Genomic DNA, 26876 nt, shown 5'->3' with positions numbered 1-26876 from the left:
AGTAAATTACAAGTAACCCAGTACTATATTTGGGGGGAAAAGATTTGTACTCAAAACGGATTTCTGCCACTGTTAGTTTAGAAGAATAAAATGTGTATTTGTATTAACCACGTAATACACGTAGGTTAACAATGACACACCAAGCCAAACAGCAGCCCACGACGCAAACAATAATGAGGAAAAGGGATGACTTCAGTAATTTCAGTTTTATCTCTCATGTTTGAACTGTGGGCTGTAATGAACGTTGCAGCCGCGAGGGGCTGCCAAGACGACTTTAGAATTGTCTTGTAACAGTAAACAAGATATTTGTTTGATATTTTCTGTCAAATACAAACAGTGTGGAATTATAATTTCAAATTTGAGATTAGCTGTTTGGTTTATGAATGAAAAATGACACACCCACCGACTCCTCTATATGTATTTTAGTAAAGTGCATCGTTTTCAAACATACAAAAGTTTCCGAGGATACCCTGAACGCCTCATATTGTAGCGTGGCGAGGGCGGACCGTGTGACGTAGAGCTGAGGCTTTGGCTGTTTATTGTTCCTTCCTCAGCACGGAGAGAGAAAATCAGGCTAACAAGCTGCCAGCTACCTTTTTCACACGGTTCACGGTCGGTTTAACGAAGGTGTAACGGTCGAGACAACTGACTGTACAAAGCAGAGGCCATGGCGTATGCGTACCTCTTCAAATACATCATCATCGGAGACACGGGTAAGCTACCGCAAGTGCCAGCTACACTACCAGTTAGCATTCAGCTAGCTCTTAGCTCTTAGCTAGCGGAGTATTTCCGCAGTGTTGGTTGGTCCAATGACGTGGTAAAAGCAGAGACGCAAGAAGTGGGATGACAGCTCCAATTCTTCACCGTTAACAAATGTGGATAATATACAAAGTACCCTGACAGTGACAAAATAAAATACACAGACACCATGACACAAGCTTTTCCTATGCGATTTTGACGTAGCAGTTGTTGACACTGGATAGATAGATGTTGGATGTTGGGCCTTTTGTCCGTTTGCGTCGAGGGTGGGGGTGTTAGCCACAGCAAATACTAGCTCAGCTAACTGCCGAGCTAGCGTTTGCTGTTTCACTAAATAGGTGGCAAACAGCTGTCACGACTGCAGATTAACGCTCCTTTAGATCCTGATAGATGAGACACGTAATTATTAAAGCCATTTATTTTTGTGAGGGATGCATCATCAAATAATGCAGTGTACATTAGTTGAGCCTCTTCACAGAAAAGGCCAGAACGTCAAGCTAAAGCCTTCAATATTCCTTGAAATGGCGTAGAGCAGTTATTATTTCTGACCATGTTTCGGTTCCACGAATTTGACTGTTTGTTGACTTACCTGTCCGGTAATGTTTTTCTACAGGATTGTAGGTTTTAATTACCTCTAGGACATTATGCGGAAAACTGGTGGACTATTAGTTAATGTTGTCATCTGTTTATTTTCAGCTATCTGTCCTGATGAGGGGCCTGTTAGCTTGCAGTGTGGCAGCAGGTGCATTTCAAATGCTGCTGTATTATAATGACAGGCTTAACGGCAGAGTAAGAAATGTGTTGTGTTGAGTTAATACGGAGAGCCTAAATCAAAAACATGGGTCAAATATATATACAGGACCCAAACACGTGTTTCCAGTTAATGAAGCAATGATTAAAATATTATCAAAAATTTTGTTATGCAGTTTATTACATTGTTAGTTCAGAAAATTAGAGCAAGAAAAAATATTATTGCAGAAGTTTGAGAACATGTTGGGAAAAGATTCACAGTAAGTGTGTATGTGTCAAGTTATTTTGGATGATCACTGGTGGGCTGCATGTTTACTTCAGTGTTATTGCAAAAGAGGTTCATGTTTTGCCTGCTGTTGCTGTCTGTCTCTTGTAGCATCTGCTGAAGAGAGCTGCAGCCAAGGTCCTAGCGTAATTACATGTTTACCTATACCAAAAATACTCCATATAGTACCCTGTGCATCTAAGCAGTGTGTGTTTGTCTAATTTCTGTCAAGTATGACCTGGGCAGGTTCAAAGGATTCTCAGTAAAATGTAGAAATGATCATTGCAGTGTCAGTCATGAATCTGAATTAACTGTGACACTGTGGTCAGTATGTGACCAGTAGCATTTGATCTACTCTTAAATGTCATTTTAGATTGCCAGAAGATCCCATACCCTCCTCTTGTGCTGAAGTGCCTTCACAAGCAGCAGTATCATACAAGCCCCTTAAAGAGATATTATGTGCATATATCCAGTATTTTTTAATGTTTAAATTGTTACTGACAACAGCACTTAACCATTGACATTATAGGTGACCCCTGGAAGCTTCCAACCTTACTTTGCCAAACACAAACCCAGCTGACTTACCTAATTTATTAATAACTTCAGGTTTGGAGCAATAATTGATATAACTACATATCTCAATTATCTCAAAAACATGGTTACAGTAAATTTCTAGTAATCTGAATATTATCTTTGTGTAGAGGAGGCAGTTTTTGATATTACTGTAGCTTAACTAGCAGTGGTTGGCGGTGCTCTGTCTGGCTGCGAATCATACTGGACCAAAGAGACACACTCAGATATAGCTAACAAGTAAATATTAAAAAAAATAAATAAATGAGACGAAACATTATTTTCAACAGATGTAACAGAGTCTTAGTTAGATTCCAGATGAGATTGTCAGTTATTTTACATGAGCACAAAATGTCTAAACAAACTGAGGGGTAAGTTGTTGTTAATAATCAAGCCATAATTCTGGCAAATGCTATAACTTTTAAAATGATAAGACCCAAAGCTGCAGACCTGCAAACATCTGAAGGAGTCAGTTTTGTTGGAGGATGTTTGCCAATATTGACTAATATGATTTCTGTCAACACTTAAACTAGTTGAAATTACACATCCATAGAACATGAATATACTGTTCATATTAAGCAGGAAACAAACCTATAGAGTGTCTATACGAGCATTATTCTGTGTTAAGATATGACTGCATGATAAGAGCTGGTGATGATAAACCGTGTTCAGTGATGTTGTCTGTCTAATTGTTTGCTAAGGGTAATTTAACCCTGAACAAGCAGTCAGTCTGGCTCTTTTAATCACTGAATTAATTTTTTAATTTGAGGAGGTTCAGGCCATAAAATGTTGGCAGGAACATGTTTGAAGCTGTAACAAACAAATCTTTGGAATTTTCCATCATAATTGACTAAAATCCTCAAATAATTCAAAATAATAATAATAAAAAAAATTAGAATTGATCATTTTGAACAGTTAATAGTACTTAGCAGTTAACTAAAATTGAATAGACCATCTAGCATGTACATCATCATTGATACTTGGAATGAAATTTGTCTGGAAAGCCCCTTTTATGAAAACAAATTAATTTATTTCTATCTTTTTTTTTTTGTTGTTGTTGTTTTTCCATTTGCACTGTAAGGTCCTTATCCTGCAGACTGATGGAGGTTCACAGGTTGTTACTTTGTACAGCCAGGTGTTACCTGGTTATCTGGTGCTGTCATGGCCTACAGTAGTCTGACATATTTCAGTTGGGTGTGTCTGTTTGTACCCTAGTAACTGTTATAAGTCATGGAACACCAAAGCAAATAAGACCAGTGGCCTCCAGAGAAACATTTGGTCTCCATGGTGGTCCAGATGAATGGTATCTGATGCTTCATTACAAAGTCAGTGCAAAGATCTGGACACCTTGACTCTCTTGATCTCTGTGTGATGTGGTGCAGAAATATGCTGGTGTTATTTTGGTTAGGTAGTTGTCCAACTGGACTTGTGGAAAATACCATCATTTGGCTCCTCCAGTTAGCTTAGATCTGTCATAGTCATTACAACTGCACTCAGAGAATGAGGATGACATGCCAACATGATGACATGTCACTCAGTTATGCTGATTCATTTTTAAAGGTTTGAATTTGCCCAACCTAATGGATTTTGATTATCGTGTGCTCATCTGTAGAGCCCTGACAGATCTAAAGTGCAGTGACGTATCTACACCAGTAGGAGGCAGCAATGCACCAAACCATACCTAGTCTGCTGGAAAGAAGATTTACCACAGGCAGAGAGCCCAGACTGCTTAGTAGTGAAGAAATGGCTGAAAGCAGAGTCAGACTGGCCATGGGCATAGAGGGATTAATCCTGGTGAACTAGTGTTTTTACCAGCCCTATCAGTCTTCACTGGCGCCATGTAGTCATCTTCCAGATTTGTTCATACAAACTGATTTTATTAAACACTGTCACTTAGAAGTGAGTATTGCTACAGTGGCTAAATCTGACCCTGCCTCCCTGCCAAGAATTTTGACAGTTCTGGTCACAAATGTGATCAGGCTGCTCATCTTCAGCACTTATTAACCTGAGGACAAATCAATCAGTTGTTCCTGCAGCCTGAAGGAAGGCTGCTGCTGGTCTCAGTCACACAGAAAGGGTTCCTCACCCAGTGCAGTTTTATAGTCTTGGTCCCAGCCTCACTGAAGTGGGAGCTCAACATGAGATGAGCATAAAGGAGAGGGCAACAGCTCACATCTCCATCCTCACACTCCCTTTCCCACAGTTAATCCAGGCCCTCTTTATAAATCCACTCACTGTGTCATACATTGGATGTCAGGGTTGACCTTTTTTCACATATCTGAGCAGGTCATGCGCTGCTTCCTGTTATCAGTGCCATACATGCATATATGACATATATGGCTGTTTCATTTTCCTTGTCCTGTCAATCACTTGAAAAATGTGGTCACAGGTAGTTTTATTTGCAAGTTTCTTACAGAACAAAATATGCTCATTGATGTCTGACTTTTCTTTGTACAGTGGCAGTCAGATGGGATCCCCTGCAAACATGTGTTCATGTCAGTTTGGTTACAGAGTGACCAGCCTGCTTCAGTTTGTCCAGCACTTGGCCAACAATATTGAGGGACTTTTAGCTTGATTTGAGGTCTTTCTATTCATTGGACAAATGCATTTCTCTTACTAACACTGCCCAGATGTTTGGGGGTCAGGAGTCTCTCTAAATGGGCTGGCTTCATGGCAAACATAGTGTGCTGCAATGGATCCGTAGTGGCACATGTTAGACCTAGTTATTCTGGAACTGTGGGTGATTTGTCTTAGTCTCTTGCTTCTTTTCCCCAGTGTATTACTGCCACTTGGAATTAGCATAGACAAGGTGTTTTGACCATGTGTCCATTTAGCTTTAGCTTTTGACTCTTTTGCTAGTATACTAACTCCTAGGTGTTACAGTAGATTCAAGTCGCTCAGAAACTGATCATGTCTTGATTTTGTTAGGACAGTAAGGATTACATCAATTTTATTATCCTACTGTGTAGTTATTTTTCTTTTAAATACAAAAGTGTTTTTTTTTATTTGAGCACAATTAATGACATGTTGAACATGTGTTTGGTTTTATCTTTTCAATCAATCATATTCTCAGTTTTTTCAAAATACCTGGTTAACTTCACAATTTTCCACGTACCCCCTGCTAAATGCAGTAGAGGAGTACCCGTACTCCCAGATGGGAGTCTCTACTTATTGTAGGCTACTTTATGCTACCTAAAATAATACATAAATTATTCCTGGGAATAATAATTATTGAGTAATTATTAGGTTGGATTTTCTCTTAGTGGCCCCAAGCCAGCCTGTCCACAGATCTGTTTGGCAGAAAGACTGCCCGACTCTGAACAGAAAATTATAGTCTCTGTGCATGGCTAAACTTCCAAAAATAGACACAGTTCTATGAAATACTGTCTATGGCCTGTAAATTTCCAGAGACTTTCTGCTTTGACCCAGTTTTTAAGAGATTTGAGGTACATCATGGATCACTGGATCACTGAGCTCAGTCATTTCAATGGAAAATCCTATACTAAAAATGCAAAGTTTAATGCAGCTATCTCTCTCTCTCTCTCTCTCTCTCTCTCTCTCTCTCTCTCTCTCTCAATTCTCTCAGTGTATCTTGTCAGAAAAATGTAGTTGAGTCATTCAGCAGGAAATCTACCACAGGATGATTTCAAACAAAGAAATCCACCTTTTGAAGTGGCCCAGTCAGAGCCCAGACCTTAACCTAACAGAGATGCTGTGGAATGAGCTCAGAGACTTGTTTCATTCTTGCTAAATACAGGCTGTAAATATAGATGAATGACAAACTGGCCTACCATGGTGAAACAGCAGCCATGAAAACTCACCTGAATGCTCTAAGTAGTACTGAATATTCCGTGTTGGTTGCTACTGAAGCTCCAGGGGCCCAAAAACAGGATTTGGAACAGTCTTGCATAGTCTTAAACATAGGTCTCCTCTCATTCTGATCATAGCCACACAGCAGACTTTGATTGGGGATTTCTATAGATAGTGTTTACCACAGGTGTAACAGTCACCTCTTGGCTAAAAGTAGGACGTTATGCTGTGCTGTTGTCTATTTCTTGTGTTGTGGCTAATTTAGCTAATTGGAAATATATAGCAGATGTTTCTGTGTTCTCTCTGTTTGCTGTGGAGCATCAGTGGTAGAAGAGTGTATTGTAAGCAGGTGCCTGTTAGCCACACGCACAAGTGTGATGGAGGTGACGATAACATGATTGTAACACCTCTATAGAGCGGCTCTCCTCATGATCGCTTCGTTCTTCCATCCATCTCTTGTGATCATCGTCATATAACTCCTGCCTAGCAACGCCACCACTGCCTGGCAGTGGTAACCCTTGGAAACCATGAAGAAGGAAGACCATGTCCCTCTCTGTCACCTTGTTGAATCTCTGTCAGTCTCTCTTACTGGTCACCTCATTAACCTCTTCTCTTCTCTTCTCTTCTCTTCTCTTCTCTTCTCTTCTATGTTGTTGCTACCCCCCCCACTATGACTAGTACTCTGTTAATGACAGAGAAACATGGCAGATTCTCACCTTTGAGAAGCTGAAACCAGAAAATGTTTGGTGTTTGCTTAACAAATTACTGAAAACAATTAATAATAATACCTCAAAATGTTTGCAGGCTGCAAACCCACTGCTTTTGTACTGATGTACCAATGTTCATATTCAAGCCCTATGTTGGAAATTTGTTGGCCATGACCAAATGTCACAGTCTTGCTGAATTCTGTTTGTACAGCACTGTGGATTTACCCTTCTCTTACATTGGATTTTCATTAGGAATGGATCTTTTATTGGCAAATACAAACAAGAAAAATGATCATATCATGCATCCTGAAAATGAAAATGTTCAGTATGGAATTTGAATACACTGCATAAGTATAAACACTAAGGTTAAAACAAGCTGCACTGAGCTGCCTCAGCATCAACTGTCAGTGTGACTCTAATGAGTATTTGTTCTTGCATGTGTGTTGACATACAGCATCTCACATAGTGTCATAATGCTATCAGAGTTAGTTGTGATTGTATAATTAAATTAGCAGGCATCATCATCTGACTTTGTAATCCAGTGATCCGCTGCATTTTTTGTTGTTTTTTTAAACTGACTTACTAAAACTAATGAAACACTGAAGGCTGTAATCTCAGTGCATCTGAGTGTTTGTGGACCTGTGGCATTCTGCAACGTGGAGAACCGCACTCATACTTAGAAGAGTGTTTATAATGAGCAGATTCACCAGTACCCTTTGGAAAAACAACCGTGGCATCACACATACAAAGAAGCCAGCTGGTCAGTTAGCTTGTTAACAGCTAGCTCAAGTTAACTGAGCTGACTCATGCTCGGTTGGAGAGGTAGTGTGGAAGCTCCCTGCTGGGATTGTTTGAAGTGGATGATGACTCCAATATCCCCATATTAACCTAGAATTAATTGCATGTATAAGGAAATAATTATTAACGTCCTGCAGAGTGTTGTCACTTACAAACAGACGAGTATCTCTCTGTGCTGTGTGGGAGTTCAGAGCTTGGAAATGTAATTGATTTTATAATGATGGTGGTGTGTGTTGTGTTTTATTCTCAACACATGTGACACCTCTGAAAATGAATCTGGAGTGTGTTCGTGTGTGTGTGTATGTGTATAATCTTCTGCATTAGACACTCTTTAATGATGTGTTTGTTTTTCAGGTGTGGGGAAGTCATGTCTATTACTACAGTTCACAGACAAGAGGTTTCAGCCAGTTCATGACCTCACCATTGGTAAGAGAACACATCCAACATTAATGCAACAACATCACAACAAATGTTTTAATGTTCAATAAATGAAAGATCATTGTAATTTTAGATAAACATCAGTGTTTACCTGCAGCCAGGGTTTTTTATTCTATTTGTTTCTGTACTTTATTAAGCCTGTAGTAATTTTATATAGTTAAGTATTTTACCTGCCTCGTTGTTATGATTTATGTGAAGTGGCTGATGCAACACTGCAGTTTCCCTTTGGGATTAATAGATCACTGCTGTAGTACTGTATTATAGTGAGCTGCCCACCTCTCAGCCGTGACATATTGGTATGTGAACCTTTATCACAGCTAAAGATAATTTTATGTCAGATCAGCAGGACAGTTCACCACAGTCTTGTTAGAGAGATTAATATTAGTAAAGAGATAACTCTCCTATAGCTGCATGTGGATGTTGATACAATGATTCGATTAGTTGTTCAACATAAACTTTGTAAAGCAGCTGCATGCAGACCTGCTAATGTAATGACATGAAACACTTGTTTGTGTCAACACTGAGCTGGACATGTACCGACCAGTTGCACCAGTTTTCTACCCTCTTACAATAGGTGAATGATTTTAGTAAGACTGCAGATTGTAACTAACACTTCATTCAAGACATGTTGGGAGTTTGTTTTCAGCAGGATTGTGTATGTTGTATATATCAGAGTTTGAGTTTATGGCAGACTTTTTCATGCATATATTAAATGTATTAATTATATAGACAGACAATCCAACACGTTATAAAGTGAAGAGTTTATTTGCAGACACATAACCAAATCAGCTGTCAGGAACTTCAGTTAATACTTTTCCTCTGTGATGGGCCATTAGAAATTATATTTCAAAACACACACACACACACACACACACACACACACACACACACACACACACTAGTTTGTCTAAACAGGGGTCTGTCAGTCTTCACTTCCTACCCACTGACATACACAACAATTAATGTCATCTCAGTTTGGACATACATTATAGAACTTTGTTATATGAATGATATTGTTACATCTCTAATGGTACATTATTCCAACAGTTTGAATAACATCCTCCACCTCCCATTCTTATGTTTCTGTGTCTCTTTGTGTCTAGGTGTGGAGTTTGGAGCAAGGATGATCACTATAGATGGCAAACAGATCAAACTGCAGATCTGGGATACGGTAATATATATTATATACACCTCATTTTCTCAGCATATTCCTGTGTCTGTAAAGTGACCTGAAGAAAAGGTTTAATCACCTGAAGTGTATTTAAAGTCTCTGCATGGAGGCATTAGGCATCTTTAACTTTTTTTTTTTCTATTTCTGTTTGTTTTACTTTTCAAACAAATAAAAAGTTTCAGATTAATCAGCTCAAATATTGAGTGCATTTGAATAATTCAGGTTAGTGAAGTGAGTTGACCTGAAAGTCTTGTAACAGATAAATGTGATAAAGCAGGTCAGATTCTTTTTTTATCTTTAAGGTTCTTTATGTGGAAACAAATTATCTCCATATTAATTTGAATTATATCAGCATCTGCATACCAAATTCTGAGATTTGTCCATGGAAGAGAAAAAGAGAGTAATGCTTTGGCATTAGGGATTTTAAGGTGCATCTTTACATGGTGTCCTGTGCATGCAGTTAAGCAACTGATCAGCAGGTGGAGCCATAGCCCCACTACAAATCCTGCTTGAGAGAGAAAAGACTGAAAACAGTGATGTCAGTCCAGCTTCTCAAAACACAGACCTCTGCAGGTTTTCTGTCCTACCTGTTAGATAATGGTCTTCCACCTGATGTTGGTATAGGATGGTTAGCTGGTTATAAAGACAACCGGCTGTGCTCAGTGACTGTTAAAAGCTCACTGGACTGACAGCACTACACTACCACCACCACCAAATGAGAAGTCACAGGAACCAGTTGGACTACTGTGTAGGCTGCACATGTCATATGAATAAGTGTGTGTCTGTCTGTGTGTGTGTGTGTGTGTGTTTCTACACACAAGCATGTAGGCCAGATGGCAGACAGACACAGCGATCCCTCTCTTTCACCCTTATTTATCATTTATTCACTAATAGCATTACTGGCTGCTCGACTGCCCCCTGAATGACTGGCTGACTGTTCGAGTGGCCATTTGACGTGGTGTTTGGTTCCTTGATCGGCTGGCTAACTGGCCCTCTGGCTGACAATACTGACCATAATGGATTTCAACTGACCAACTAACTTGCTGGCTGACTCAGTTCCTGACTAGTTGTGTGACTAACAGAGTGACTGCTTGACAAAGAGTGACAAACTGGCAGCCTGGTCCTCTGACTTGCTGAATGATTCACTGGTGGACTGACTGACTTTCTGTCTGTCTGGTTTTTCAGATGAGGTCAGAGCAGTGCAGGGCTGCAGCTGCTAGAATAGAGTGCTGTTTTGTTTTCTACTCTTGCCCTGACGAAACACAGACAACATTGTTATAGTGCATCGGTCAGAGACAGAGGATGAATGGACATGGCAGGGGGGTGGTAAGAATTCTAGATAGTGAATGGGGTGATAGTGAGAGGGGAGGCCAGAGCATTCATAAAGGAGAATGAAAAGATGAGTGATGCAAGGAATAGATGGTGGAGGTGAGACAATGAAGGGGAGTGAACATACAAGGTGACCGGATGAGCTGGGAAGACTGTCATGTATGATGCTACAGGTTTAATCCATGTAACGTTACAGTTAATGTGAGCTGCCATGTTGTTCATAAATAGGAAAACTGGGAGGGTCGACACATGAGCACAGAGAGAGAGAGAGAGAGAAAGGAATTGTGACAGATAGATGGAGAGAGAAAGAGAGAACTCCATTGTATCCAATTACAGAGTCTGCTCTGTCCTGCCCTCTCCCCAGCTGTCTGAAAACCTGGAGCTGGACTCCACTAGATAATCAGGACCGGTACACAACATGTATCTGACTAGACTGTGTGTTCTGGACTCTCAGATAACCTGGGCTGGTGGGAGACTATGCTGGCCTGTTCAGTCAGAGTCAGACTCCCAACAGGATCAGGGCTGAAAACCAAAGGATCAGCAGTTGTCTGTGGTCATTTCAATTATTCAGATTTCAATTTCTGTTTATTAATATATGTATGTGTTTCTGCAGGCTGGTCAGGAGTCGTTCCGTTCCATCACCAGGTCTTACTACAGAGGAGCTGCGGGAGCACTGCTAGTCTATGACATCACAAGGTAACAGCCAATCAGACGGGCCCCTACACACACACACACACACACACACACACACACACACACACACACACACTGAGGCCAAGCTGTGCTGAGGAACATTGAGGAGTGGGATGCTATGATGAGACTGTCTCCTGACAAAAGCCTAAAAACATAGAGATGCCCCTGTTCAACCTTCAACCTTCATCACTAGGCTACATTCACAGCCATGCTAGTGAGGCACAATGATGCTCTGAGCTAATGCCAACATCAGCATGCTAATGATAACAATGCTAAATGCTAAGATGTTGAGCAATGTTTACCATGTTTGCTACCTTAGATTAGTGTGTTAGCATGTTAACATTTACCAACTGACATTACACACAAAGAACACATGAGTGCTGTGCTGGGTATACCATTCTGGATCAATACTGCAGCGAATTCTAAACATTTTTGTCTCTGTTATAAATAACATAAGGTCCAGGTCCACCTACCAGTAACGGACACGTCCCCAGACCAAGTTTGGCATGGGACATTTGTTGCATGTTGTCAACCATCTCTCTTCTCTTATTTCCTGTTGAAGAAAAAGAAATGCACAAAAATAGATCAATAAATAAAATAATAAAAAAAAAGAACTGATAATGCACGTTCAAATATATCTGCCTAAATAGTTGTACATTTTACAAGAGGATGTGACAAGCACGTCAGTTCTCCATTTTACAAAAGTCAGGTGCTTTATCTGGGATGTTTTCAGTTTTATCAGAGTGAAACCAGGAATCTGTGCTTGTTTTAACAGAAGGGACACCTTCAACCACTTGACGACCTGGTTAGAGGACGCTCGCCAACATTCCAACTCAAATATGGTCATCATGCTCATTGGCAACAAGAGGTAAGGTCTTTTTTGCCGCAAGACACATTAAGCTGTGATGGCTGCACCCTGCTTTACATGCTGTTTGACCTCCAACATTGTGTGGCAGCTGTCAGTGATGTTGAAGAGCATTTTGCTGTAAATGCCAAGCCGGCATGCTTATGTCTGGATCTAGTCTTCACACTATAGCTAGTGCTCACAGTATTTCCAGATCTATATAAGGAACTCAACTCTGCAACAAACTTGTGCTGATTATTCACAACACTTTTTTCTGTAGCTGAGGTTGCATAGCATACTATTGTGTAAGATAAACCTATGACAAAAGAGTGCTGTTGATGTCAACTGTTGCAGACACTTTGAAGCTACAGTGGCTTCAGAAAATATTCAAACCCTTCACTTTCTTCACACTTCACGTTATTAATTTGTAAAGGGATAGACTTGTCATTTTCACCTATTAGTCTGCTCAATAACCCACAGTGACAGTGAAAACATGGAAACAGAATTCTCACAAATTTAATAAAACTATCTCTCAGAGAAGTAAACTCAGGACTTTGATTGATGCTGAGATGGTCGTCTCTGCTAGAGTCACCGTTGGGGTCTTGGTCTCCTCCCTGACCAAAACCCTTCTTTCCCAGTTCCTCAGTTTGGTTGGACGGACTCTAGGAAGAGTCCTGGTTCCAGTCTCACAGTTCCTGAGACCACTGTGAACCTCCTGGGAACACAGAGCTTTAGAAATGCCTTTATACTCTTGTCCTGATCACTGCAGATTAATCACAGAGGTCTACAGAGCGCTTCTTGGACTTCATGTCCTGGTCTTTGTCCTGACATGCAGACTGAGTGGTGGGACCTTATATTCACAGGTCTGAGCCCTTCTAAACTCTGTCCTGTCAATTTATTTCAGTCCTTTTCATCAATCTTTAGACCTGTAGCAAACACTGTCACTACCGCTTTAAGATTTTCGTGGAATCAAACCCGATTTTTGCTACTATTTATAGTGGTGGTGGTGGAGTCTGCCATTCCCGAACTGGATTTAGACTTCCTGTGGAGGATTCACAGGAAAATGGTGAAACAAAAACCATTTTATGTGTGTAATTTTATGTGCAACTGTAGATTGTAAAGTTGTTATGGGTTATTGAGTATAGATTAATGAACAAAAATGTTTTATCTATTTAGAATGAAATCAAAAGTGAAGGGGTGTGAATCCTTTGTGAAGCCACTGTACATCTGCTTTGGTTTATACATACTATTTTCAAATTTAAATGAGGAAGTTCACTTCTGCAACAAACCTCAGCTGGTTATTGTCAAAAACTTAAAGCTCACGCTGTACCAGAGGTTACATAACCGTGCTATGGAAGAAAAAATCTACAGGTTATGTCTAAAAGTGCTGTTGTTGACAACACCTTGAAACTAAAACTACCAGGCTGAGTTATACATCTGTCAGTGTTTAGGCTCAGCCTTTTCACAAGACTAATGTTAGAATAAGAATTAAGTTAGGAAACAGGCATCAACATTCAGTTTACATGGAGTGGTTAGCCAGCCAGCAGCAGAGGGCAGAGGCCCATAGAAATAGGTTTAGAGTCAAAACAACAAATAGTGAGTCATCTTCACCTGCTGTCACCGTGAAATGAAGCTTGGATCCTGCTGTAACACGTAAGAGAAAACAGGTCTTTTATATTACAGAGCTCCAGTGAATCCTGCCTTAAGTTAACTTCTTCTACAAATGTGTGTTTTTAGTGACCTGGAGTCAAGGAGAGAGGTGAAGAAAGAAGAAGGTGAAGCATTTGCCAGAGAACACGGCCTCATATTCATGGAGACCTCAGCCAAGACTGCCTCTAATGTAGAGGAGGTAATACATACACACACACACACACACACACACTCTGATGCAGGCAACATTTAAAAAGCAACAAGTTGTTTGAAAATCTGTCTTAAATATAATCTACTTCTTGCAGGCCAACACTAATGCCAGCAGCTTTTTCCTCACATATAAATCTTTCCTTGTGAGAAGGGCCACACCAAACTTTCACACATATTATCTACTGTTTCACAGATATCAGTACTGCCTGTAGACATCTGTAGCTGGAGTTAGTTGTCAGTCTGTTTGGAGCACAATGCAAGCATAGAATTAATCCTCTGAGGACTGTAATAAATCTTTGAATATATCAGGAAGTGACCTCTGAAGGCCTGGATGGTGTTTTGCCTAAAACAGATCACTGAGGAAGGTTATGGAAAGTTAGATCCATGTATTGTAAGAATGAGATCTGTTCCAATCACTCTCATCCACCTTTGATATGATGAGAGTAGTAGTAGTAGTGACTGTGAATTCTAATGGTGGGATGGAATTCTTTGATGATCTTGTGACTTTTGTTCTAGTGCTACCATCAGGTCAATATTTCTCCACTCCTAATTACCAAACTAAGATGGTTAACATGTTAACATTAAACCTGCCAAGCATTAGCTGTGTAGCCTTGTCATTTTGAGGGTGTGAGCCTGCCAATGTTAGTATGTAGTACTTTTGCCTTTTAATACAGCCTCACTTGTTTTTGCCAGAAACAGACACATTTTCAAACATAAGTCTCAAACATAGCTGACTTCATTTTAAGCTTTAAGGTTTTCATTTTGGTAATATTTATGGTGGTGGTAAAACTCCCCCTCCATTTGCTAAAACCACAGATTCCCAGAGACGATACAGAGGACACAGTATCCTCAGATTATCTGCAGGTCTTGAAAAGTCTTAAAAATAATTGAATATATATTAGAATTTTCAGCACAGTGTATTTTCTTGTGGCTGACTGTTTTTTTTGTATGACTTTTATGAAGTAAAGTGAGGTTGTTATGATTGTGGGTAAAAAAGGCTGTTTGCTCCTTTTTGGTGCAGTTTCACATCTGTAGCAAACACTGTCTCTACTGCTAGCTACAGTAGTCAGGTTTATTGTCTCATAATGGGCAAGTTCCAGTATTAGCAAAGACTTATATGAACTGAAATGAATGAATCATTTTTCTTTAACTCGTCTGCCCATTTTCTGCTGCTAATCTGGGTCCAGGCAACATTATTTTATTATGTTTTATTATGAATTATCTCATTAGTGATGATTATATATTACTGGGAATTACTCAAACCTGACTGAGGCCCATATGACCATGAAGCAGGTATTAAATTGCATTCTATTTAACTTGGTGAATCCTACTGAAAATCAGCCTCAGTGGCAGCCACAGCCCTGATCTTCCTCATCACTGAGGTGCTCTCAAAGTGCAATGCTCTACAAACAACACACTAAATAGCACTGTTAGTCCATTTACAACAGATCAGAACACTTGATGATGTGTTCCTGGATGTGTGTTATGAATGAAATAGTAGCCTGTACACATTAAATGACAAATACCACATTACAGTCTTGACTAGTGAACAAAGTTGAGATGAATGAGACCAAGCATGGTCTTTTTAACTTTCACTAGTCACTATTGTAGTGTAATCTTTTCTTAATTCAAACTATAGATGCAATATCAACAAACAGAGAAGCCTCTAATATTCTCTAATATCCTCAAATATTAGTTTGAGAAGAGTGAAATAAAGTGTTGTAATGTCAGATTAACCTAAGTTGAAGCTGAGTGATTTTGCCTGTCTGGGTGCTGTGGGCCGCCCAAGTAGAGCCAGTGTACAGGAAACATGGCGTTTTTACAAACTTTACCCAGCACAGTGGTCTGTTCCACGTCGGACTTCATAAAACCAAACCATTTCTACGTCACTGAGATAACATGACTGCCTTTCTTTGGTATTATTACATCATCTTCAGCAGCTCTAGCTGCCATTACTTAAGCTTGTTATTGATGAGCAAAGCTCAGATGTGCAGGTGTCTCCAAGGAGACAACAAGAGCATACGTTACTGTCGTAACGGGCACTGGCATTTGAGAGACAGCAGAGGAAGCATTAACCTCAGTTTTGTGGTTTAAGCATTTTCAGATTGATCAGAGACAAAACCTTGAATTAATCAAATGATTGATATATCGCTCAGCCTTACCTGGTTTAGACTGTCCTGAAGCACATTTTTGTGTGTTTGTTGACGGATTGGGTTACAAGCCAAATAGCCAACCTAAGCACATTAAAAATAACATTGCTCACTGCCATTTAAAGTTCAAAGTATCTTTATTGTAAAATGGTGAAATTGACACAAGGGGGAGTGCTCTCATTGTTCCACTGTGGCCACACTGACAAGGCTACCCACAGACATGTCTGCAGACATTTTTATTTATCTACCTTTTGAGCGCAAGCATCAGCCAATGGCAGTCTATCTCAGAATGCCAGAGATTGACCAGATTAATCAGCCGATCGCTAGTTAGCACAGGCAGCACACTGCTCCACCTCTCGCAGAGACACACCCCTGGTGGTGTTGTGTGTAATGAATGCATGTGTTGTCCTCGGGGACCCCTTTCTCACTTATCCAGTCACATAAATAATCCCATCCTACACAGCACAGCGTGCTAGCCAAGGGCACCACAGTGTGTGTGTGTGCTTGTGTGCGTGTGTGTGCGCGCGTGTGTGTTTACACAGATTTTTTTTTCTACCCTCTTCCCTGCCCTATATCATGCAAAATCACACCCCCACACCGCTGTTGAGTAGAGCTCTCTGTGGGGTTAAGATGAGGGGGGAGGTGTGTGTGTGGTGTGTGTGTGGTGTGTGTGGTGTGTGTGTGTGTGTGTGTGTGGTGTGTGTGTGTGGTATGATTAATTTGTCTCATTAGTGTCCTCTGAATCCTCCTGATACAGCTCCTCTCCTCCCCTCCCCTGATCTCTCCTCACTCCATCCCCTCTCATCCCTTGACGTCCATCATTTCCTCTTTACTGCCCTCCCATCCTCGCTCACCTCCCCCCTCCTATTGTCCATCCATTTCTTCCTCCCACCACAACGTGTCTTCTTCCCCTTTCTCCTCCATGTCTTCCTGCCCTCCTCCATTCCTCTCTCCCTGAGTTGCTTCCTCCCCTCCTCCTCCCTCTTATCCATCATGTCCCTTTCTCCAGCAGTATATCAACCAGTTATAGTTCATACATATTCATAACCTCCACCCTACCTCCAGCGACATCCAGCAGCCAATCAGTGCACTGGGTTTGTCATGAGAGTCTGTGGGTGGACACTAGGGCTGATGGGATGGTCCTTAGAGAGAGAGATTCCTGTAAGCATCTTCTCATCTTCTCATCATCTCATCCCTTCCTCTACTTACTTCCCAGAGATCCTATTCTCACCCTCTACGTGTTTCTCGTTGTTTCTTTTATTTCTCTTTTCCTTTTCCTCTGTTTTTGTTCTTTAATTTTTCACTGATCTCATTTTTTGTTTTATATTTTACTCCTCTTTCCTTTTTTTGTTACTTACCTTCTCTGTCTTCTCTGCCTTACTATTCTTTAAATATTTTCTCTTCTTCTCCACATGTTTTACATGTTAACTACCTCAGTTTTCTCTCTTCCTTTCATTTCTACCCATCTTTAAAATCTATACATATCTGATCTTAATACTTCAGTTAACTCAGAAGTAGGTATGGACAATATGAAATTTCACGTCACGATCATTCTGCACAATAATTGTGATTAATGATATTTTGCGATAATCATGAAAATAAGCTTTAAGCTCTTAAAACGCTCAAAACACTGAAATCACTTTACATTACATTTTGTATTATATATATATATATTATAATATGAGTATTTTACTGCATCGCAGATAGACACATCTTTTCTTTAGTGAACATCCTTTTTAATGAAAACCAATCAGACAGTCTTTAATTAATAATCATGAGGTCTCCCTGCAAGTATGAAGGAAAATAAATAAAAACAACAACTCTATACTTCGTCTTACAACAGGCTAGGTCAAGCAAGAAGATGGATTTAAATAACTTCTAATTGATTTGAACTGTATTTTATAGGCTGTGGCCAAAGTAATGTAACTGTTAAAGTTAAAGGAAAAACTGTAATAAACTGCAGTCAATTTGCCAGAGACCGCAGCTCCGCTCTGGTCTTAGACAGCAGAGCTATTTACTGTTTCGCTACATAACTAACATTAGTTTAATTCACTGGTGACCAAAATGTTATATAACATTCACAACACGCAACAGAATTATAACATAACAAAAGTCAACGTTAGTCAACTAAACCAACACTTGGTACATTAAGTAACTGACAGTAACGTTAGTTAATTTTACCTGGAGTCCTTTGTTTTGGAATCCACCCTGCAAAGATGTAGCTCCCCCTTGTGGCAATTCAGAATACATTAATACCGGACTGTATGTTGGCTAGGCCACTTTTTTTAAGTCACTCGTGAGGATATTAATGATTATCCTGATTCACGATTATCCTGATGATGAAAATTCACTACATCAACGTATTGTGAGCATTTTCTATCGCGACGGGTAATAAAATTGTGTATCGTCTTATCTCTACTCAGAAGAGGAAATATAAGAAGATGTGAAGGAACAAGGGATGCCATGATATGTTGAAGGAAGGAAATAGGACAGAGTTAACAGGACAGGAGTCTATTTCCGACAGGGTGTCAGATATGAGTTCAGGACATATTTTCAGTTCTGAACGACTCCACTTACAGAACACTCATTTTTTTGGCCTAAAAACGCGAGTGTGTGTGTGTGTGTGGAGGCAATTGGATGTGTTAATTTATTGTTTGTCCACAGACTGAAGTGTGTGATCTGAGTTCATATCATCCCAGTTGCTCTCGAGTTTAGACCCTTGAGACACAAACATTAAGAGCCTGTCTCTGGAGACAGATGCAGAGATACCACAGTCACAGGCTAGTTGCTCAGGGAGCTTAATTCCACTTTATTCTGACATCTCTGATCCTCACGCCTGTTAGCCACACATATAAGTGTGTGTGTGGGTGAGAGTGTGAGTGTGGGTGTGGGTGTGTTCTGCTCAGATCCTATTGTCGTAGTAACTGTTGACTAGAAGAAGTACATCTGCTCTAAAGGGTCTCTGCATCTTTTAACAAGGTCTTCAGTTACATCATCCTGTCTTTTTAAAGCCTGTGTGGAAAATTAATCAGTTCAGTTCACATTTTTATCATTACAAGTTTCAAGATTCTGTGTAATGAATTTCATAGCACCTTGACTAACCGATAATTGCAATTGTGACTAAACAATATATTCAAAACAGACTAGCGTCAGCACAGCCACACCACACCATACTGCTGTACATTACTCAACTACTACGACTACTACTACTAATACTATTACTACTACTGTTCCCTGAAGAAAAGGAACGAGGTACAACTCATAAAGAATGGGATATCATGCCCCCATGTGGCCTGACTGAAGACACCGCTAGTCACGCCTTCAAGGCAGATGACCTGTGATGGTGTATGTGAGGCCCCACCTGCACCTATAAACATCTGTCAACATGATCATCCCTCAGTTCGACAGCTGCAAGGGAACCAAGTGTTGTACCTCGTTCCTCCCCGTCAGCGAACAGTAGTTAAACATTTCGCTCCCTTTCAGTCCATTCACTTAGTATAACACATAAAGTATAGGACGTATATTCATGCCCCGCAGAGCAACCACAGAACTGGTGTCAAACCTCTAGCACATAAGTGCATCACAGACCCAACAGAGAGGACAGCATTAGCCACTGAAGCAGATGTCACATCCAAATGGTAAAACCAAGCAGAAGCGTGCAGCAATGACCCACTGACTGCAGCTCAGATATCATTCACAGATACTCCCCTAAACAATGCCCATGACGTTGCCACGGCCAGGGTCAAATGTGCCCTTGTGCCATGAGGCAGCGGCAGGCCCCTGCTGTTGTAAGCCAGAGATCCTCCACAATCCAAAGCAACTGTTTAGACAGAGCTCGTAATAAATGTGTAGTTTTGCCAAACATGTCACTGAGTTTCGAGATTCTCATTCTACCAGTTATTTTTGCATGATAGAGATAACTATTTGAAAACATTTCCACTTCAACAATACTTTGGTCACTTTAGTAAATGCGTCATTAAGTCAACATGACTGTGCTTGTACAGTTGAGTCTGTGTGAAAACAACATGACATGTCTATACTGTCAAATTACCTTTTTAAATGTGAACATTTCACCCAGTGCAGTGAAAATAATGATTTTCTACTGAAGATCCTGTCAAAGCAGCAGAGAAACACAGACAAAACGAATTATTAGATAGTGATCTATTATAGTGTGATAAGTACTAAACATCATGTGCATATGTAGCTCAGGTTCTCTGTCCATACCAAACATTTTAGCTACATCGTGGTGAACCTAGACTGAACATGGCCATTAACTAGTAAGTATGGACGTAGGTTTGGTTTTATCTTTGGTAGAGATGTTTTTTTTGCTGTAGTCTGTATCAGGTACCCTCTCAATACTCCAACCTTAAGAAATGGTTTTGTACCCATGCCCTGATCTATAGCTCACCAGGTCTACAGAGAGCTCCTTGGACTTCATGTCCTGGTCTTTTTCCTGACATGCAGTGTTGAGTAGTGGGACCTTATATACACGGGTGTAAGCCTCTCTAAACTATCTCCCAATAAATTCAATTTGCCACAGATGGACTCAGCACATCTCAACAAAGATCTGAACTAACAGGATGCACCTGACCACATTTTGAAGTGCCACAGCAAAGACTCAGACCTCAGTCTTTGATGCTTAGTGAATTTGAAAAAAAAAAAAAAAAAAACTCCTGAAATCATTTCTTCACTTTGTCATTGTGGATTATTGGGTGAAGATAGATGGACAAAATGCAGTTTTATCTATTTAAAATAAAATCAACAACACAGTTTACAACACAGAAAGTGAAGGGGTCTGAATACTTTCTGAAGCCTCTGTGGAGGTCAAAGCCAAGCTGCGTTTCTTCTTCGTCTGAAACTTGGATTGAGTCAGTTTTGTATGGTAATGACACGTTGGCTTCTTTGTAAAACCATTTTCCTCAGAGCAGGACAGTCTCACTTACACATGCAAATATGAATTAAATCTCTTCTCTCTCTGTCTTTCTCACTTCCTGTCTCCATCTCAGGCTTTCATCAACACAGCCAAGGAGATCTATGAGAAGATCCAGGAGGGAGTGTTTGATATCAACAATGAGGTGAGACACACTCTCCCCCCCCCCCCCTTTCCTTCCTACCCAAATTCTCAGTTTTTGCTCTTTTTTTAGGACATATTCTCCCCTCTTCCAGTCTTTGTTCTCTTCTTTCTCCTCAGCGTTGCTTTCCGGCAGTGTGTGTGGTTTGCCACGCTCCCTCTCCCGTCAAAAAGAGGGGAAAAAACCCTCCTCTCTACTTCCTTTGACTCCAGCCAAGCAAAACTCCCTGTGCAGCTCCTCTCACCTGCTCTATTTTCCACTCTCCACATTATTTCTCTCTCCCCCTCCCTCCCCCTCTCTCAGCATCTGCCAGCTCATAAATTCCACACATCCCACAAGCTCTCAGTCATTCAGTAAGAAAACAAACAAGTCAGCCAGCCAGTCAGTCTGTAAGCTGCCTATCCAGCCAGTCAGTAAGTTTGCTATCCAGTCAACCAGATGGCCATCTTCTTAGAGAAGCAGCTATTCAGGCAGTCAGGACACCTAACCTGTCATCAAGTAGAAGTGTTGGACAGACTGCTTCCACATTAACACTATTAAATCTGAAAATGCAGTTTACATGTGAGAACGTGTCCACATTCATATTCTCAGCTGCTTCTCATGAAAGGCAACGCCTGAATTTGTTTCCTCAAACAGCTAAACTTTGTATCACACGTCAGATCTCTGTTCCTGCTGTCAAACAGCTGAGCAAGCATGAATCAGTGTGTTAGAAGATTTGATTGCAGCTCACAAATGCTACCTGTTAACCAGGTGATGTGTATTTCAGGCGCTGATGCATTCAGGTGTCCAAAAGCTCTGTTTTCTTCATCCAGACTAAAACACACTGCTGTGCTGCCAGATTAATCCACTCTGGAGAGAAGAAAAACAGCAGTGGAACCAGAGAAAGACACACACACTTAGCATAAAATTATAATTTATGTTTCTGGAGTGTCAGTAGTGTCCATGAAGGTCCACATGACATACATTTGTCATCTGCCCATGTCTGTGGCCCAAAATTTATGACCCTATGAACCACGACTTCTCCTCACTCTGTGTTCAGCCCTGTCCATGTCTGTGAGCTGCTGTCTGTGTGTCCAGCTCACTCAAGACTAAATTACTGACAAATCCAAGTATGCATTTCCTGTTTCTGTGTGAACTCCAGCTGGCCATGGTAGATTCATGGGCCCAAATTTACCTTAGATATTAATCTACTATTATTGGTCCAAATGGTAAGTCAGGCAGGGCTGGGGTTAGCTGTCCAGAGTATTTCTGTTCTTAGTAAGATGGAGTGAAGACGGCGGGCCTGCTGGCCAAACCACATCAGCTGACTGGCTGAGAGAGAGAGAGGGAGAGGGAGAGGGAAGCCCTACCAGAAATGTTGGCAGCCACTGTGAGAAAACACTCACACACACACATACTCAGACACACACATGGCCTTAGCTCAATAAATGTGATTTAAAGGCATACGGTGTTTCCCAGAGGCACTACTGCTACTGAGTGTAGGACGGGGAGTTACACAGAGAGGGAGAGAGATAAATATATACAGAGGCAGAGAGAGAGAGAGAGCGAGCAGCGAGCGAGGCTGACAGTGTGCTGGAGAGAGAGAGAGAGAGAGAGAGAGAGATGATGAAACACAGAGAGGGAAAGTGAGCAGCACAGTACAAACAGAGAGAGAGAGAGGGGGAGAACTCCAGCTGAAGGGATGAGGGGGGAGAGTGTTGAAAGAACTGTGTCTCTCTACCACCCACTTGCCTCTCTCTCTCCCGCTCTCTCCATTCTTTTATATGTGCTTTTCTTTTTTCCCTCATGTCCTTGTGTGCTGCTGGTGTTTCCTTTGCCTTTGTGCAGCGCAGCAGCACCTGTTGCTTCCTCTATGATGTGATCTAATAGGAGCCCCTACAGGCACTGTGCAGTGTTTATCTCACCATGAAAGCAATGACACACTCATTCTTCACTCTTTCTTTATTTAGTCACAGAATAGAATCACTTTTTTTTCTTGGCATGAGAAATACACTCTGTGTTTGGGATAAAAATCAAACAAGATACAACAAACTAATAATCAAAATGGACATTATTCATCACCTCTACTTAAATGATATGAAGAAATCAGAACAAAAGCAGAGTCAATGTCAAAGGATACAACTGGTTACAGATTGTTAAGCTCCTACCGTGGAAAAGGTCAGCCACATGACTGGACATTCAAATATTCTTAGCCTTCTACTTTGTTACTGTTACAAGTCACGTTGCCATCACTTCAGAAAAAAGAAAAAAAAAACGTTTAAACTGTAATCTTAAGCCTGATGAAGGATTTTTGTCAGCGGATGTCTGGTTCTTCAGTAATCAGAGAAACAAGCTGAACAAACAGCTGCTCTCACAGCCCCTCTTGACATCCTGTCCCTCAACAGCATTACAGAGAAACACTGATTTGTAACGTTACACTTTTTTATTTATTGTTTTTTAAAGGTTTTAATTGCTTAGTCCTTTATTTTAGAGAGGAGATCTCTGTGGTTAATTCAGCTCCCAGTAAAAATCGTCTGAACGATGAACACTGAAGGAGTCCCACAATAAAAACAAGTTGAGGCCCACAGTTTGGTTGGACGGACTCTAGGATGAGTCCTGGTTCCAGTCTCACAGTTCCTGAGACCACTGTGCTCCTGGGAACACTCAGAGCTTTAGAAATGCCTTTATACTCTTGTCCTGATCACTGCAGATTAATCACAGAGGTCTACAGAGAGCTTCTTGGACTTCATGTCCTGGTCTTTGTCCTGACATGCAGACTGAGTGGTGAATGAGTTTATAAACTACTTTTTAAAAACATGTTTTCAGTCTGTCATGAGTTACTTAGTTAAGTAACTCGTTCTTCTTATCGTATCAGTAAATGTACTGTCATTATCTCTGTTTTCTGAATGGTCATTCTGGACACATGAATAATATTGTAGCAGAGACTTGAAGCATTGTGTTATTTTCTTTGATGATGTTTTTAACCAGTTTCTCCCTCTGTCCCTGTCTCTGTCTCCACACAGGCTAATGGTATTAAGATTGGACCCCAGCACCCTACCACCAACTCCACACTGTCCGGTAGTCAGGGAGGCCAACAGGCTGGAGGGGGCTGCTGCTGAAGCTCCAGAACACACCTCCTCCTACGACCCCCACCCTTCCTCCTCCTCCTCGCCCTCCCTGACCCTTCCTTGCATTTCTACAGAACTGTCCAGGCTCACTAACAGTTTGTTAACCCCTCTCTCTCTCTCTGTCTCTCTCTCTCTCTCTCTCTCTCTCTCTCTCTCTTTTGCTCCATTCTCTCATCCATCCATCCCTCCCTCTCTGTGTCTTTCTCTCCCTGTCCTTCAGCCATGTCTTTCTCGTCTCCAGTCTCTTGACTGGAGGCTGCATTCTCTCAGCCTGACTTCCTACAGTCTCACGAGGATAGAGTCAGCTCCACCTGCAGATATACCGACCAAATTCTCAAGTTTTACAGTTGACCTTTTTTTTTGTTTGATAAACAGGTTTTAATCTTTTTATTTAAAGACATCCATGCGTCTAAATTCATGAGGATGTTGTTGGGATATTTCAGTACCTCAGAATCATAAAGACCTATATTTTCAGTGAGTTGACAGTGAGTTGGCTTTGTCCGGATAGAGACAGGATTGTGGGTAGTGATTAAACACACACGTTTGTACATGTTTTTAAAGGAAAATTACACAGCATGTTGACAGCAGGACATGTCTCTACATGTTGAGTCAGTTTTCGTGCTGTGCCTATGTGTATAGGGATGATATAGGTATTCCAGTATGTCAGTGTGTAAAATGTAGGAGGCATTCAAGTCACTTTGTATTTTCTGTCCATGAGACAATGTGCAAATTATGTCATTTTGTGCATCTTCTCCCTGTTTTTCATCATGTTATTTTGTTCTCTCTCAGTCTTTGTGTCCTTTTCGTTGACTTGCAGATGATTTGTATTTAATGAACACTACAAACTGGTTGTGGCTTAAAAAGTGTTTTAAATTGTCTGGGGAGGGAATAAAAGACCAAACTGTGGAGTGTTAAAATAGATCCTTTTCAGAACTAATTCAGAAGACAGGCAGGACAGTTAAAGAAACATTGAGGGATGTTGAGATCAGTGGCTGCCATTATGAAATTAAAAAATAAAAGGAAAACAGATTGGAAATCAAAACCTTTTTTTTTTATTATTGTAAACTGTATTTATCAGGCTTATTTCTATGTATATATGGCTCTTCAGGTTTCTGTAGCTGTTTTGGCTGTTCAGGGTGAAGCTTGGCATGCCGTTGTGGTCTAGTTCTGTCTTTACCAGGGGCTGGAAAAGAGACTGTTTTGGACCTCCAAGCAGCTTTTTTACCATTTTGAACTGTTCTCATTTAAACCCAAGGGTACTGAGCCACCCTGTTACATTAGGGTTGGAGGTGCCCTTTCTTTTAAATGATGAGTATGAATGATAACAGGGTGTTAACAACGTGAGCGTGCAGAGGCATTAGAGGTCCCTGGTGGAGAACGGACTCCAGCTGAAAATGTCAAGCCATTTCCCATTTAAGCAAGCTTAATATTTTTACCATGAATTAGCTGGCAGATATACGTAGTGTATACTGTTCAGAGCTTGATTGATGACTGCTGCGACGTTTTTTGCTTCGAGATCAATGATGTAATAGGCGCCATTTTACTGTTATGATCATATTTTACTTCTTCAGTTACGTATGATTCCTCCCTCCCTCTCATCCCCCTTTCTTCTTCTCTTTCTCAGTGTGGTAACATTCACTCTGTACACATTTTTAATGCCAAATTAATGTTTTCCTGTGTTTTACCCCACCCCCTCAAAAAAAAAATAAAAATCCACCAAGCCCCTAAAATCTGACCTGAGATCAGCTGTCTGCCTTAACTCCACCCCCCTGAGAGATCTGGACAGCTGCTAAAATGACTCAGACTGGCCCTTTGTCTGCAGATAGGCATTTTACCACTAACTAGCTAGATGACCGTGCATTACACATACATATATCCACACATAGAGAGACATGTAAAGTCATAGAAACGGGCCTAGTTTGAATTTTGTGTATGAATTGGGGCATTTCAGATGAATTCAAAGGCAGGTGTGAGCATTATTTTCTTCCCACCCTCTCCATGTGCACACACACCCAACCTGCATACAGTATATGCATGCATACGTAGATGATGCATACATATATGTCTGTCTATCCTAGCTGTTTGCTCTCCAGGCTAACTGTATCACTGTAGGGAGTTATTGGATTTCACAGCAGTGTGAGTGAATCTGTGTGTTCCTTATTTTTCTCTCTTTTTTTTTTTTAATTCCTAGATATATTCAGACAGTTAATCTTATTCTGATGATGATTATTCTTTGTAAAGCAACATGTTGTGTGTGTGCGTGTGTGGGTGTGCGTGTGTGCGTGCATGTGTGTGTGTGTGTGGACCCAGAGGGATTACAGGGGGAGGATAAAGCCAAATTGACGCATCTATCTATCTATCTATCTATCTATGGATTGATCTATCTATCTTATCTATGTGGCCCTCCTCTCTCGCTCTTCCCCTCTCTTCCTGCCTCTCCTCCTCCTCAACATTATTTGCTGTGTTTGTTCTTTGGAAAAAATAAAACCTAAAAAAATGAAAAAATGAAAATGCTATCACAATAAACTATAATAAAACATTCTAAACTCTAAA

The 26876-nt window shown here is 40.7% G+C and overlaps 1 protein-coding gene across 1 annotated transcript; it reads left to right on the top strand.

Annotated features, from left to right (window-relative positions):
* Positions 1-492: 492 nt before the first annotated feature.
* rab2a (RAB2A, member RAS oncogene family) lies at positions 493-26876 on the top strand. Its single transcript, XM_018695899.2, has 8 exons — positions 493-713; positions 8014-8085; positions 9201-9268; positions 11211-11293; positions 12066-12158; positions 13872-13983; positions 21151-21219; positions 24219-26876. Exons 1-8 carry the CDS (start codon positions 668-670, stop codon positions 24312-24314), a joined length of 639 nt encoding a protein of 212 aa, XP_018551415.1. The 5' UTR covers positions 493-667; the 3' UTR covers positions 24315-26876.

The sequence above is a fragment of the Lates calcarifer genome, linkage group LG4, assembly GCF_001640805.2.
Source record: "Lates calcarifer isolate ASB-BC8 linkage group LG4, TLL_Latcal_v3, whole genome shotgun sequence".
In the NCBI taxonomy this organism is placed as follows: domain Eukaryota; kingdom Metazoa; phylum Chordata; class Actinopteri; family Centropomidae; genus Lates; species Lates calcarifer.
Note: the sequence above shows the minus strand (reverse complement) of the source record. Positions and strands in the feature narration are given on the sequence as shown.